The sequence below is a fragment of the Struthio camelus genome, chromosome 12, assembly GCF_040807025.1.
Source record: "Struthio camelus isolate bStrCam1 chromosome 12, bStrCam1.hap1, whole genome shotgun sequence".
In the NCBI taxonomy this organism is placed as follows: Eukaryota; Metazoa; Chordata; class Aves; order Struthioniformes; family Struthionidae; genus Struthio; species Struthio camelus.
This window is the reverse complement of record NC_090953.1, coordinates 18,291,374-18,306,965: the sequence shown is the minus strand read 5'-3', so window position 1 is coordinate 18,306,965 and position 15,592 is coordinate 18,291,374. Positions and strand designations below refer to the sequence as shown.

The window sequence follows — 15,592 nt, the reverse complement described above, 5'->3', positions numbered from 1 at the left end:
GGTGCAAGTGTAGAGAGAAAAAGCAACTGGCTTCCTCAATAAGTAGGCTGTTTACCAGAAGACAAGTGTCCTAGGTCATGCCTACTAAATATTTAGAAGTGAACCAATATCATTGGTGGAGGTTCAGCATACACCACTCCAGAGTATTCTGCTGCTTAAAATTGCAATATTCACATATGAGGTGGGAGAAGTGGGTTTGTATGCCTTTTGGCAGAGGGGAGAATTGGATGCAGGACTCCTACATCTTGACAGAGTGCTCAGAATGATCTGTTTTGTAAATCTGAAAAAATCCGCAGAAAATAAGTTTGGGTAATTTAACCCTAATTCACAAACTGCCACTTTAGGTGAATTCATCTTTGCTAGAAAGAAAGATAGATGGAAAAGAAGAGGGGTTAATTGCTCCTGGTTCCTGCAGGAGAAGTTTTTTTGGAAAGAGGGGCAAACGTTCCATCTGAGCACTAGAGGAGAGCTGCTCTGAAAGAACATCGTCTACAGCTGCTTTGTGTTACATGAGTGGCTCAACAAGTCAAGTCCTCTGTAGTGAACAGAGGCTGGAGAGAGAGAATTGAGATGTGGCCTCTGATTCCCATAGAGCGTCAGCGCTCACCGCTGTTGCAGTTGTCCCTGTGTGCTGGGAAATGGACAGAAGCTTGTTCATAAAGTATGTAATGTGTTTGGTACATGTATTATATTAAAGTTTTACTTCTCTTAGGATTGGGATACTGATGTAATAAGTACAATATATTAGGTTTTCTACACTGAATTTCTAACGCTTTATTTTTCATGTGTGTATGCAAAAGATCTGAGAAGTTCACTGGTTTGCACTATTGTTTACTCTAAAATTGGGCTACTAATAGGGCAGCAAAAAGCAGGATAAAGCAAGCACATCTGTTTCAGCTCTAGAAGTAAATGTTCTGATTTGCTAAGTGCTGAGAATTTCAAAGCACAGCAGCATGTTTAAGTGGAAGGGCTTGAAAACGCTAGCAAACTTTCAACTTTTCTATCATTTCCTGAAGAGATTGGTTTTACTTAAATTATGTAAATCATATATAATGGCAGGAGTACTATTTGTTTAACTGTTTGGAAATGCTTGGAATAGAGCCCTTTAAAGAATATATTGAAATGATTTGAAACTAATTTTGAAGACCAAATATTTTCATATCTAAGATAGTTTGTTAAGTAAAATCTGTTCTAGCCTAATAGAAATTCACCGTTATCCTTTCTTCTGCTGGAATGTTTGAGTTTTCTTTACTGACTTCTGTGATGTGTCATTTGGGAGAATCCTCTTTTGTCTTCAGAGGATATTGAATAGATATTTTAACTAATATGTCAACATGATCTTCCAGTAATGCAGTTAAGCAAACTGTTTTATGGAAAAGTAACCAGGACACAAAAAGGAGCAGAGAAAGTAATAGCCAAATTTGTCAACTTAACCCCATGTACAAAAAAGTAAATATATATACATATGTATACACACTATATATATGCTAAGCACCTGTGCTGGTTTCTTTGGAAGGCATACACAGTTCATTTTTCGTTAGTCCTTGTGTTGCTTTAATCTACTGAGCAGAAGGTCAGTAGACTCTTTCACTTCACTTTGTCATTGTTCATACCCAGCAACCATTGGGTATGTCATATTGAAGTTACATGTGTGCCATATTAACTGTGTTGTTTGTTCTGAGACTTTTCTTGGGAGCTTTCTTTTCTTCGCTCCTGTTGGCTTATGCTGGTGTCCAGATCCGTAACGTATCCAGACCGTTCTTCTGCTGGTTAAGACTGAGAGCTATTTGGTGATTTTTTTTTGCCTGTTTTATTCTTTGTTGTGGAAATAATTTTATCTAATACTGGAATCTTTCAGAGAGATCTCATTTTATGTCTGACATTATGGTAGCTCTCTAGCCTTTTGCAGCTGAATGTTAGTCCTCAGCAGATTATGATATGCTTTTTGAAAGCTGAGTGATACCAATGATAAAGGCAGTTGCCATTTTATTCAATGGCAGCCTTTAGTATGAGCATCTGTACTGCGCATGATTACTGAGTCACAGTCCCATGCATACTTTAGGTTTTGCATCTTCTTGAGTATTATAGTGGAAGATTTTTCCTACCACCAAGAGCAGTAAGATCTGTAACCTGATGCAGTCGGTAGGAACTCCATTTTTGGATATTCTGACAATAATTCTGTGTTTTCCAGTTCAGAAGTAGTCTCTTATTTCAGAACTTCATTAAATTTTTCTGCTTGTCTAGCAAAACGATATTCTTTATTGTTTATATTTTGGATGTGATCATCATTCATTCTTTTGTTATTTTCAGTTTTTTAAAATTAACTTGGTACTTTTGAGAATGGAGTTATTTGTACTTTCATTTGAACTTGCTTGTTTAACTTAGTAACATGGGCTCAACGCTTTGAGGCCGCAGTGCATAAAGACAGGGCCACAGTTGTACATGTATGCACTGTAATCAATGTCTAAAAAGGTATTGGAGTCCTGTTTACTACTGCGAGTGTTCAGCTTCTTTTAAAAATCAGACTAAATAGTTCCCTGATGTTAAAAAATACAATTTATCTGGGTCAGCTACTTTATTTTCAAATTTTTTCTTCAATAAAAGGAAGAGCATATAGGCTGTACATCTCTAAATACATTTTATATAGAAAAGTTGTTTTTGTCAGGAAACCAAACTAAGTGTTGTTTAAACAGCCAACTCTTCAGTGTGTGTAGACTGAACTCAGAACAATAGGCAGATCTGTTTTAAAGATTTTATAATACTTTTATATTTGTTTTTCTTGCAATTTATAATAATGTCACAAATGCCCAGGATCATGCTGGAGTCTTCGTACTTGGCTGCTTTTCTTCCATTTTTTGTTTTGTGTGGTGTTTTTTATGGCAAATACAATTCATATTATTTTGGGGCTATAAGTTGATATGTATGCTTTTTTTTTTTAATGTGAAACTATACTCCTTTAGTTAACAACTTCTTTATTCCGCATCTCTTTATACCTGTTTGTGGAGAGAGAAAAATGTGGAACAGCAGCAGCTGTTCTTGATCTTTCAAAATACTTTTAATTTGGTTTGTCATATATGATGTGCTCTTGTTCTCAGTACAGGAAAATATTCTTTTCTTAAGAGGGGGAAAAAAAAATCTGCCATCTCAAATTTCTTCCTACTCCATGGCATTAAAATTATAAACTTTTTTGGTTACAGTTTTGAGGATATTCTGTGCCTTGCTGATTCCTCATCCCTGTCGGATATTACCCTTGATGGCAATCCAATAGCTCAGGAGACATGGTACAAACACACTGTTCTCCATCATATGATGCAGCTTCGACAGCTAGATATGAAGAGAATCACAGTAAGAAATCTTCTATAACATATTTCTTGTCAAACTTGCTAGATCTTTAAATTTAAAGAGTAAAATGTAGGGTTTTGTATATATAGGAAAAATGACGTCTTTTATTTCAATCTGGAGTTGAATGATATTTAGACGTACGATAATCAAAGCTTTAACCTTTTTATTTTGGTCAGTATTATGTAAGGCTGTACTTCTTTGCTTCACTTTAATATGTTTATTCTTAAATGTTTAAACTGTTTTCCTTCATTAGTAAGGACTGTGTGACCAACTGCCACGGTGGCAGAAACTATAGAGCTTTTAGTTCAAACTATCTCAACATAGACTGTATTAGCTTGTTCTGTAGCTGAAAAGCAACAGCATATATCTTCCAAAACAATAGCCTGTTTACCATAAAATCAGCATTTTTTAAATTTCCTTTCATTTAAAAATTTTGTGGGTTTTTAAGTCTGCCTCCATAAGGGAACCCATTGATCGCACTGTTTCTGTGTGTCAGTCTGCCTTTCTCCCTGCCTTGCCTAACCTCCTCTTTCCCCCTTCGTTTTTGAATCTGCTGGTCAAGTTCAGGTAATCCTGACAAGGAGGAAAGGACTCGGACAGGTAGCTTCCTACAGACTTCATGGAAATACTCTGTGAGGTAGAGGATGTAGGGAAATTAATTGGGGCCTTGTCATCAAGGCATCTGTTTTGTCTCTTAACAGAAGAGTAACCGTGCTAATTCTTCTCTGTCTGCTCAGAAGTGATATATCAAGCCTGACTTGCTTACAAGAGGAATCCACATAACAGCAAGATAACAAGTAGAATGCGCTTAACAAACAACAGTTATCTTTGACCAGATGCTGATACTGTCTTTTAAATGCTCATGTGCTTTGTACAAAGGCTGTAATGCATTATAAATTGCACCTACTGTTTAATCATCTGTTCTGTTGTGTTGCAACCAAACCACTGTGAATCTAGAATAGGCCCAATTACGATGTGAAGTATAATATGAACGGGGAGAGCATGTATTCTAAAAGTGTTTATACCGGTATCTAGAATACTCAGTAATCATTTCTTCCTAGGTATTGTGGGATTTTTTTTCTTTTGGAACTTACACTGACTTAATTGAATACTAGCAAATTGTTTTGTTTTCAAAACTATTTTCTTAGTATTATTTCAGAAACTTGAGTCACAAGACATCTTTACCCTGAACTTGGGCTGCAGAATGTGCATGTTCCCTCTGCCCTTAAACACAGTGGAGGGAGAATCTAGCAGTACTTTCAGCAGTGGAAAAAACTGCAGAAAGAGCTCTAAACCCTTTTTAGGCTCTATAGGCTCTGTATGGGAAGTGCACAACCATGGGAAAAGCTTAATCTGGGTTTGTACATTGTTAAACATCAGAGGATCAACCACAAGACAGAAAGCCATAGAAAACCAGGCTTCACTAGTTGTGCTGCTCATAAAACTACTTGTAAAAAGAATGTATTTTGCATCTTTTTATTTGCCTTCTGGTTTTTGAGCCTTGAGAATTTTTTAAACTTTTCTCCATGTAGAGGAGACTCTGTGCCTTTTTCCAATAAAAGTTGTGTTACCCAGATAGTCATACGACTTAAACTGGGACTTTAAGAAAAATAACAAGTATCATGAGATTTCTGATAAAATTAGAGAGTTGGCAATGCCAAATCCAGCTATTCTAACTAGTAATGCAGCATGCTGTTGCCATCAAATGCAAGGGTAAGTGTAACTCAGTGGGGGAATGGAAGTACAGTGTATGCTGCTTCTCACTTGGTTAGGAGAACCAAACTCTGGTTATACTAATGGAATCTTTTCTTTTAGTTTCAAGTATGTCCAGACCATTCTGAACTTAAGTATTGCTTTGTCTTGCAAAGCATTGAGAGTTGGACACAGATATATGCTCTTTCTGACTACGTATTCTTACTAACTAACTTGTTCAGAAGTTTCTCTGCTGGAAAACTGAGTTTTACAGAATTGTTACTTTTGCTCTCGTCTTTCATTTAGTTGCCCTCTTTGTTGGGGTAAGATAATTATTTCAAGTTAGAATAAAAACTGAAGGATATTTTCAAAAGTTTCTAAGAGACTTTGCTTATTCCTGTTGGTTTTCAAGAGGTACGCTCTTTGATACCAGGCCTCTTTGGTAGGCTTCTCTGGAGAAAGGGGACCTCAGGGCAAAAGATGGATGGTACCTGCCTTCGACAGCTGCTCAGAAACATATAGCTGCCCTGCAAATAAATTCCGCTGTACTTCAATTGAAATCATTATGGATTATAGTTGTTTTAGTGTTTTGTGGACCGGGGCAGTGTTTTCCTTATTGCGTCATGTTATTACAACTTTTTAATGTTTTTCTATGAGGAAGTTGACTTTTTTTAGGCCATCTCATTCCTAAGCTATTTTTGAACAGAGTTTAAGCTCTTAAACCTCTGAGGCAAGGACCCAAAAAATAATTGGTAGTAAAATTAGAGGAAGTTAGGCACCTGTAATGATTTTGGGCTTTGCATATCTATGAGAAAAATTACTGTAAGACTATAAATGCTTATTTGTTTACCACACTACAAGATGAATTCCAGAAACCTATCCACTTTCTATCATGTATCTAAAGCCTCAGTTTAATGGAAAGCTTTTACTTTCTCCAAAACTGATAAATTAATGGAAAGGCTTGAGTGTGTGTGGGAAAGGCTGAGTTAGTGGCCTGACAAATTCCCACGTCACCTGTGGTAATCATCAGTAACCATCTGTTATTTATACCTTTAGTCTGCCTCAGGTGTGAGGTAATGTGATTTGATTTATAGCCAAACGGAATAGGTTTATACGAAGTTGAAGTGCGTTACGGATGTGACCTGAGCACTCTTTAATAAATTGTAGTCTGTTGCATTGTTTGGTTAGCATCCTATAATGGCTGATTTTCTGGGAACTGCACTTTTTGAATATGTTTTGTAGTCTGAAATTTTTCAAAAGTGGACCAATTCAGTGGCATGTACAGTTCAGCTCTGATCTAAATTTTTTCCTCTAATCTTTCAGAACAGTTAACAGATATTGTCTGCCTATATAGAGTAAATATTTAAGTATGAACGAAATGTGTGCGTATCCTGTAGCATGAAGTAATCTAGCTGAGAACATCATTTCTATCCATCACTTCAATACGGTTTCCCAACAAAATCTGCTATGTATATATTTGTTTTTAAATGTGCTCTGGTTCCTAGATCAAAAGTTAAACTACATGTTTTTAACAATAAAACTTTACTACTTTTCACTTTGCACTTAGAATAAACTCTCTGATCAGCGGAAATGTCTAAGAAAAAAATAAAGCACAACTAGCTGCTTCCCTTCCACTCCTCCTCCCCCCCCACCCCCAATCTAAGCACCCTAGGTCTAAGTTGGAAGTTCACTACTTTATCCAGAACAGAATTCCGTTATCCAATCCATCAGCTGCTTACACTTCCTCAGACTACAGCAGAGCGCTCTGGTTCTTTACAGAATACCTTTTTTTAAAAAAAAAAAAAAAGCCCTTTTAAAAATAAAAATAAAAAGCTAATTCAGGAGTTTCCAAATTCATTCTTGCTGGTAGTAATTGTGCCTTTTAAATAAGATCTTACCAAAAAAAGAAGTTAATACTAAAATTTAAAAAAAAAATCTATCTCATTGTCAAATATCATTTAAAGATCAATAATTGGTTGGAAATTCTATATTTATTATTTTCCATACATATTTTCCTGTTATAAACATGCTTATATTCATATTTCATTCTTATATTAAATCAGCCTATGTGCTGTATGTAACAAATAGTCTGCCATCTGCAAATACAGGGCAACTGGATTTTGTGCATTTTAAGTGTACTGTGTTCAATCTCTTCACAGCTTGAAAGCTTAAGTTTATATTCCAGGCCATTTTTCATGTTCTCCTATTTTATTAAATTAGCTAACGTGGTATACATGAAGTACACTAGAGTTATTTCTAATATATATATGGAAATTATTAGAATAATTCTAAGGTAGATGTACTATGGAAATAAAACATCACATTCACTGTTTGCAAGGTTGTTATCTTTTTCAGTCACTGGAAAAATATCATCTTTTGGAAATAACTTGTTTGAGTAATAGTAAACCAGTCGTGAAGAAGAAGGCGTACCTTCCAGTATGCTCTTTTTAGGATCCGTCTCGGGTCTTGCTGGATGTTATGTCCTGTAAGACTGGTGGCATAATGATAGGCTTGGCTAAAGTTCAGATTTATAAAGCTTTTGTTACAGTAGTGCTCAATTAGCAGCAGAGGGAGCTATCGGTATGCCTGTACTGTAGAAATAAAGTTTTTGCTGAAGGTGATCACCAGTAGCTTTGTTATGCCACCTTCTTTTTGTGTTCTGTCACCACTGTTGCTTCACACTGAAAAATGTAAACCTACAGCCTTTTTAAGCTCAGTCCGATGGTTCTTGGATTGCAGAAGGTGAGACATCTGCTTCTTTAAGGATTATTTTCCTGTCTCTCTTTGTGAAGATGGCTTTTCATTTATTTAGTAAGTTTTTAGGTGGGGAAGTAGAGAAGTAATAAATGGAGAAAATTTCCACATAAAAGAGAGGACGTCCAAGTTCTTTGCCAATGGTCTGACGTCTTTGCCTTCTGGGAAAGCTTGTCTTTGACAGAGCTGTGGAGTTTTGGTTTCTCCTGCGGTCGTTATAGTAGCTGTCTCTTTAGTGCGATGAATTTTTCTTTCCTGACAGGCTCATAGAGCAGGAGATTTCCCGTCTTGCACAGGTGCTGGGTATGCTTATTCAAACCACTGGCTGGGGTTTAAATTATAGCGAGGTGTACTGGAGATGTTCTTTCAAGAGTGGGTCCTGACAACCTGGAACTAGGACTGAATCTAGGAAAGAGGGCAAAATGGGTTTGGACCAGTTTTGGAGATGGCAGAGCTGTCAGCCATTCTTTAACAGAAATGAAATATGCATTATTGTTAGCCTAGTGTTTTACTGTTTTGAACACACAAAAAGACAAGACACAGAGGTATGATTTGAAATAGCCTTAGTTCATCTGGGAACTATCAAGAAGAGAGATAAAAAGTTACTGACAACAGCAACAGAGTAATGAGGAGAAGCAAACTAAGAAAGACCTAGAAAGAGTTTCAGAAGAGCTGGAACTAAAAAAGAAGAGTGGGTGATAATGAACGAATGAATTGTGGCAAGGTTATTAAAGGCTTTGTTTTATGACTTTGTGTTTTTTCTTGATTGATTGCATGTGTTCTGTAAGATTAATCAAGAAATGTGTTTGGACCTGATTTCCATCAAAAGTAGATTTGCCCTTGACCTTTATGCAGATGTTTTCTCTATCATATTGCTTCTAAATACTGAGTAAAATTTGGATTTTTTTAGGCTGAATTTATATATTTTTTTACAAAACTATATGTAAAAAAAAAAGTATTTTTCCATTGCCTATAATTCATATGAACTGTTCATAGGGTCTTATCCAGTTAATTGAAAGGCTCTGTTAGAGCATAATTTGCATTAGCTCATTTCATTCTTTGTATTGAGGCTGCGTTGGTGGAGAATGCGCTGGACTGACTGTTAAATGAGGGCAGTAGACCCTTGTGTATGGAAGATAGCGTCAAGAAGGGCGTTTTTGAGCTGAATTAAGGAAAGGCTTTATGAGTGGTGGTGAGGGAGAGAAGGGATATTTGTGGAACTGGAGAGAAAATTGAGTTAGGGAAGTAAGTTTATGCAAGTTTGTCTTAAAGTATGAAGGAAAAACTTCAGTTGTTTCAAAAGCAGGAGCACTGAGTAAGCTTATTTTGCTGTGGATTAGTGCCCTCTGTTCTCTAATCCTCTTACCTTCCCCAGTGCGAAAGACAGCAGTGCTTCAGTTTGGAATAGCATGGGTAGTTTGTTTGCTTTCCTGTGGTGGGAATGCTAGATTACATTTCTCTTCTTTCTATATACCAATTTTAAATAATCAAACTTTTAAGAATAAAATGTAATTTGAGACTTCTAACCATACTTTAAGACGTTATTTAATGTGTTGAAAGTCATTAGAAAAGACAATGAAATTGTGAAGATCTTGTTTCTTTAGGAAGCCAAGTTTAAAAGCATAAACACAATGCCAAATTAGTAGGTTTAAATAGAAAATGAAATCAACTTTAAGCTGTTTTCTGTAGAGTTATCTCATTAACTTAGTATACTAGTGTTTATATGTTGAGACTGTTTTCAGCAAGTAAAGACAAACTTAATGCACTTCAATGTGTAAGTGGGATAAATAGCTGTCATGAGAATCGTCTTTAGTTCTTTTTGTATCATACCTTTTGTATCATACGTTCTCATATGATGTTTGTGGCATATACCTAGAATGGCTTGATTTCATGATTTTCACAGCCTCAGACTGTTACCCTCCTGTTCAGGTGTTTGGGTTCGTTACACAGTATATTGGTGTATTAAGCTCTATAATGCCTTCTGTATCGGTGTTTTGAGTTTTTTTTATTGATGCTCCTTTTAGCAGAAACATGATTAGTGACCTCCTGAGGTCCCTTCCAATCTGAATTACTTTGTACTTTTATGATGTCAGCCCCTTGGTAATACCCTATTCAGGAAAACCTGAGAAGACCAGCAGCAGAGGAAGCTGCCAGCAAAACTTCATCATCAAAATGTCATGAGCAGCTTTTAGGGTTTTTTTTTTTTTTTAAAAAAAAAAAAAGAAAGGCTTTCTTATTTGTGCTCCAGGGGAATGTTGCATAAGACTGAATAAGAAAAAGTTCCCCTACCCAGAGCCTTGTGCCTTAATTTGAACCAGGGGAGGCCTCTTGTTTAACATAGGCATGGTCAGTTACAAGTCATAAAGAGACAATTTTAAAGTTTGTTGTTTAGTCAATTTAAAGATTGATATCAAATTCCATGGTTTGCCATTGGCCTTCAGGTGGGCTGTATACGTGTAAACAATACCCTTACCTCTGGAAACTTAACTTCTTAAACTTTGGAAATGATTTACCTAAAGATGCGGCTGTGATGCTAAGCGTGAAGTTCCTGTCTCATTTCATCTTCCAGTAAGCATTCATCCACATGCTGAGGTGTTCTTATAATACTGTGAACACAGAATAAGCTCTTTGTACAGAAGACTTGAAATACCAACGTGTCATCTTGGTTTATGATGCTTTCTGTTCATTTTTGTTTGTTAATACACTTAACACATTTCTGGAAAGTGAAAGTGAAAAGGCAAGGATCAATTATCTTGAACAGGAGCTTTCTATTTTAAGGCAAGCCAAACAGTTTCTCTGTGTTCTTGGAAGATACTTTAATAGAAACACCCAAATAGCATATGAATTAAAGCAAGTTAAGTATGCTTCCCAAATGTTTGTGTTGGAAGAACGCTATGCTTTTTACTTTGTAGTGAACGTTTCGTTGTTACTTGAAAAAATGTATGTTCTAAAAATACCGTGCTCTGAGAAAGTTTAGACTTTTGTAAACAGGGAACGTTCAACCTAATATGGCTGTACTGCAGAATTAAATTGCTTTATCAGGAGAATGAAATATCTTCACTGCATGACTCGCTTAGGAATCAATGACTCTTCTGGAATGTGATTGGGTAAATAATATTGGTGAGAAATATTGTTAGTGTGTTATAGTTGACTTTGAAAATGTTGTTTCCTTCTCAGGGTGTTACTGACTGAGAAAAGGTAAGTCCCTGGAAATAGTTTATAATTATAAAAATTAATCTTGAATTAGGACTCAGGCATAAATGGAATTCAGCCCACTCACTTGTGTATTTTCATATTTAAAAAAAAAAGTGCAATAACTGGTCCAAAAATACTAAGACTATAATGCACTGTTATATTTTAAATACTCTTTGAATAGATATACTTTGTACTTTTTCAAAGGACTGTATGAATATTAATCTGTACATACCTCTGTTATCTTTAGTATCTCCTTCTGAGTAGGTATCTATATTTCTTGAGGAAGCTTTCAGGTTTTCAGATACATTTTATGGTTTGGTTTTGTTCCTTTAGCGTTTTCTTTTTCTAACGTTTACTTGTCTTTTTAACAGGTAAGCATCCTGATCCTACTCATGTTAATGAAAACAAAGAATTCTCATTGCTTTTATTAAGAGTTAGATTAGTCTCTTAAATAAACAAGCTGTTCACATATAGATTTATAACCTTTTTCTTCCCTAGAACGTTGTTTGTTTCTTTTAGGCCTCTTCATTAGAAGAAATGTACACGTGTATCGTATGGATGTATTGGGTTTGGGGGTGTGATAGTATGTGGAGCCTTGTAATCCTTAAAAATCCAGTCTCCAGGCCAGCTGGAAAGTCTGAGTAGCAAAATTTCAACATTCATTAAATTTTCTCCTCTGTATTCTTTATATCTCCATGTCCTGTTCCAGGCATAACATAAGTCAAATTGATTATTTAGTTCTTAGGCTCAGGTCTGTTTTCAGGACAGTGGAAAATCCTTACTTCTTAATTTTCCTTTTTCTGCCCTTTGCCAGACAACAAATTGTTGCAACGTGACAAAGTGTATATTGTTGATTATAAGCTGTAGAATCACTAAAGAAATGCAAAAGCAAAACTTGGAGAATTAGGTAATGAAAACTTTTTTTCTCATTGTTAAATTTTTTTAAGGGTAGTTTGAATGGATTTTGAATATATTTTTATCCTCTATCTGCTCCATTATTATGTAGAAATAAAATGAGGTAGAGATTGTTTTTTGAGGGGTTGGATTTTTTTTCTTTCCCTTCTTCGGGAAGGACTAGGTTGTCGTCCTTAGGATGTGTTTGGAAAATATTAGATTCGCTGTGCTGAATCTTTCAGAGGTTTACTTTATTTAAAATTCTGAAATAATGGTGCCTATTTTTTATGCAACGTTTCATATTTAGTGTTCAAAGTGACAGAGAAAGTTAGTGACATTGCTCCTCTTTAACAGATGGAGAAATTGTGATTCAGGAAAGTGATCTGCGAAAACTCATGCACAGTCCTTCGGAGAGCTGGGAAGAGAACGCATGTCTGCTGAGCCTTTTTTCTTTTCTTTCACTAAACTCTACTCTTTGTATATGCTAAAATTAAATAAGAATAAGTAATGGCATTAAACTAAGAAATGTTTGTGATTTAATAAAAGAAGTGACAGATTTTAATATGTCTAAGTAATGTTTCTCCTTTCAATTTGTTAACTTCCATTCTCTGAATCTAACTGTTGCACTTATCTAGTCATTACAGGGTGTGTTGTGTGCAGTATGAGCGTGACTAGACATTTCACAACTATAGGTCTTGGTAGTTGGGGTAAAAAAAAAAATATATATATATATATATATATAGCTTCAGTCTGAATTTGCCCAAGTGTGTGTCATAGTCCCTGTGAGTTTTTATTGCCTGTGCCAAAGCATATCTATCCCATTGTATTCTTACTGATACTGTTCTAAAGGTATATTACTTTTCAAAAAAAATTGTTTCAAATACCCACTTGAAGGAATATGAGTAGTTTATCAGTGATGTTTTTCATAACCTGGTCCATTCCTACTTCTATAACGTTATTTTTATTTCTTCATCCAGGAAGAAGAAAGGCGCATGGCATCTGTTGCAGCAAGGAAAGAGGAAGAAAGGAAGCGTGAAAGCCATAGACAGACCTTGCTTAAGGTATTTTCTGTGATTGTTCTAAGCCTAACTGAAATTAGACAAATATACTGTAAACTAGTTTACAGTAATATTCTAGATCCTGATATTTTTGCTGTAGTTTTTCTATATCCCATATACTTCTATCTCCTTAAAACATTTTTTTTTTCCCCACAGCTTAAACAGTGCACTCCACAACTGAAACCCTCCTATCTAAGCCATTCAAGTTATATGCAAAAACCCATTTGAATACATGGGACTGGTGATAAATGGCAAACTTCACTTTCTCAAATCCAGAAATAAAGTAAATCTGAGAGTAAAGGACTTTTCAGTGATTTCAAATTCCTTGAACTTAGTCTCCCCCATTTCAGGTGAGTGCTGTAACTGCTGCCATATAGGGTGTTCTGAGGCAGTTTTTCCTTTGTACTTTCCTGTTGAAGTTGTTCCTCTTTGTAGTAAGAGTTAAGTAGTCATCAGAGTGGCAGCTGGACTCCAGCTGTCGTTCTTCTCAGAAGAAAACGCATCCACCAGGCCACAGAACTACTCTCTCTGGCCTGGTTAATGCTTATGTGCACAAGATGGAATAGCTCTAACAGGGGAGACTGAGGTATGCTCCAGAATACTCTTATAGGTTGGTATGACTAAATGACCTGTGCTGGAAATGGGAGACCAAAGTTCAAGGATGTAAGTGCATTAGCCTTCCTTTATTTGTTGAATATAGCCATGTTTTCACAAATTCATCTTTGCTTTCAGTAAAAATGCCCTAAAATAAAACCTTTTGTCATCTAGTAATGGTTATACTGAAAGCTGTTCAGCTTGATGGTCGAAATGAAAAAAATATTTTCACATATCCCTATTTAGTTGCCTAAGCAAAGTCAATTATTTTATGAAGGAGTTTAGAGGGAAAGTAGTTGCGGGAAGCTGTAAGGAGAAGTGCAGCAAACTTAGAAAACTCTAAAGTAAAAAGACATGAACAGAATTTAATAGTATAACTATAGAAAAGAACCAGATATATGGAAGGGAAAATAATTCCGTGTCTACTACCTAAGAGTATATTTTAATTTTCTGTATATTTGCATCCAAGTATATTTTGATTTTCTGTATTTTACCAAAGAAATAATTTGGGTCTGTGTAATGATAAACAGGTCTCAAATCCTGTCATTTTGCTATTTTTCCTTATAAGATACTGATGTATTTAAAATCTGTTTGGGTATGAAGTTGTGATGCCAGTCCTTAGTAATATAAAAAATTTAGTAAATAGTATTCACACATTGTAAAATTTTATTGTTGAAAAGCTGACCGTCTCTCTGGCCTGGAAGGAAGACTGTATTTGCTGAAAGTGTTTAGTTTTATTTCATGTTCTTACCTTTGAGGTAAGTTTCCTTGTAATAGAGGAATTGTTTATCTTGGTGGCCTAGATTTCTTAATGCTTTTTGCTGGTGGAGGTTTTCCCTAGAAGAAAAAGTCATATATTTTTAATGTGTAATGCCATTGTTACTTGGGTTTCAACAGGAAATTTAAAGTTTTATGCTTAAGTGGAGGTATCTCTTTTATCTTAAAACAAATAAGTGGCATAACAGCCAAATGCCACTCTTGCTTAATTCAGTAGAATGATTCATATATCTTTCACTTCTAACTGTGTTCTTCCTATACGTTTGGATTCTGCTCTTTTGTTTCATATCTTTGTTTACATTGAGCGGAACAAATCTGTGAGTAGATTTGAAGTCCAGTGAAATAATTGGCAATAGGTATGATTTTAATAAGAGCTCATTCTGAAGGAGTTATTTAGAGAATCATATTCTGCAAATTTTGTTGCTATCGCTTTCCTCCCACGTGCAGTGTCAATGAAATGCCAAACCACTCATTCAGTTGCAAAGAATTGCTGTTTCCCTGTGCTGTTTTAAAAAATTTAGTTTCAGTAATGCCATTTTTCTTTTGCTGATATTTGCCTGCCTTCACAGTGGAGTTTCTTCATCTCCTTTCTCCAGACCTTTTTTCCTGCTAAAACCCACTGCTCTGAGAAAGTCTCAAGTTCCTTTTCAGTTGTGTCCGAACCCAATATTAACTGGAACAAGAAATAATTATTTTTAGCAGAATCTTCACACTTGTAAAATTTGCTTCTGTAAAATAAATGAAGTTTTGAAAGCTCCGTAGGAGTCAGCAGCCCACAATTAACGGGTAGCAAATGGTAGAGCTGTGCAGTTGATGAGGTAATGAAGAGACCCCCAACCTCCAGAACAAATAAAATTTTCTAAATGTGGTGGAAGAAACCCCTGACTGTTACAACTTCCCCTACTTTCTATGATATGGAGCCATTCATCTCTGAAAATATGTGCAGTCAGTGTTATATAATCAGGTAATACAATAACTCCTTGGGCAAATTGAGTGGGATGCAGCAGAGTTTTGTGCTTTTTACTTTAAAATTAAGTAAAGAAGAACGTTTTAAAGACAATAAACATTTTAAAGGTTTCTGATACTGTGAGACTTAAAGAAAATTTGTACCAAGCAGTTGGATGTTCTCTTTAGGTAAAGCTTGCGTTTTAAAAGCTTTGATATTCTGTGTTCTACATGTTCTGTGGATGTAAATATGTTTTATACTGAGCTCCTTATGATACTTTCCTCTTAGAAATTCCAAGTTACTACTTGTTTGGGTTTCATTAATAAGTATTGTAACAGAG

General features: G+C 35.6%; 1 protein-coding gene across 4 annotated transcripts in view; it reads left to right on the top strand.

Moving 5' to 3' along the window:
* Positions 1 to 15,592, top strand: part of LRRC49 (leucine rich repeat containing 49) — a 69,057-nt gene that overhangs the window by 39,016 nt on the left and 14,449 nt on the right. For all 4 annotated transcript variants that reach the window (XM_068958770.1, XM_068958771.1, XM_009681473.2 and 1 more), the window contains 2 exons: positions 3,198 to 3,345; positions 12,855 to 12,938. In XM_068958770.1, the coding sequence (XP_068814871.1) occupies positions 3,198 to 3,345; positions 12,855 to 12,938 (232 nt within the window). The remainder of the gene's footprint in view (positions 1 to 3,197; positions 3,346 to 12,854; positions 12,939 to 15,592) is intronic.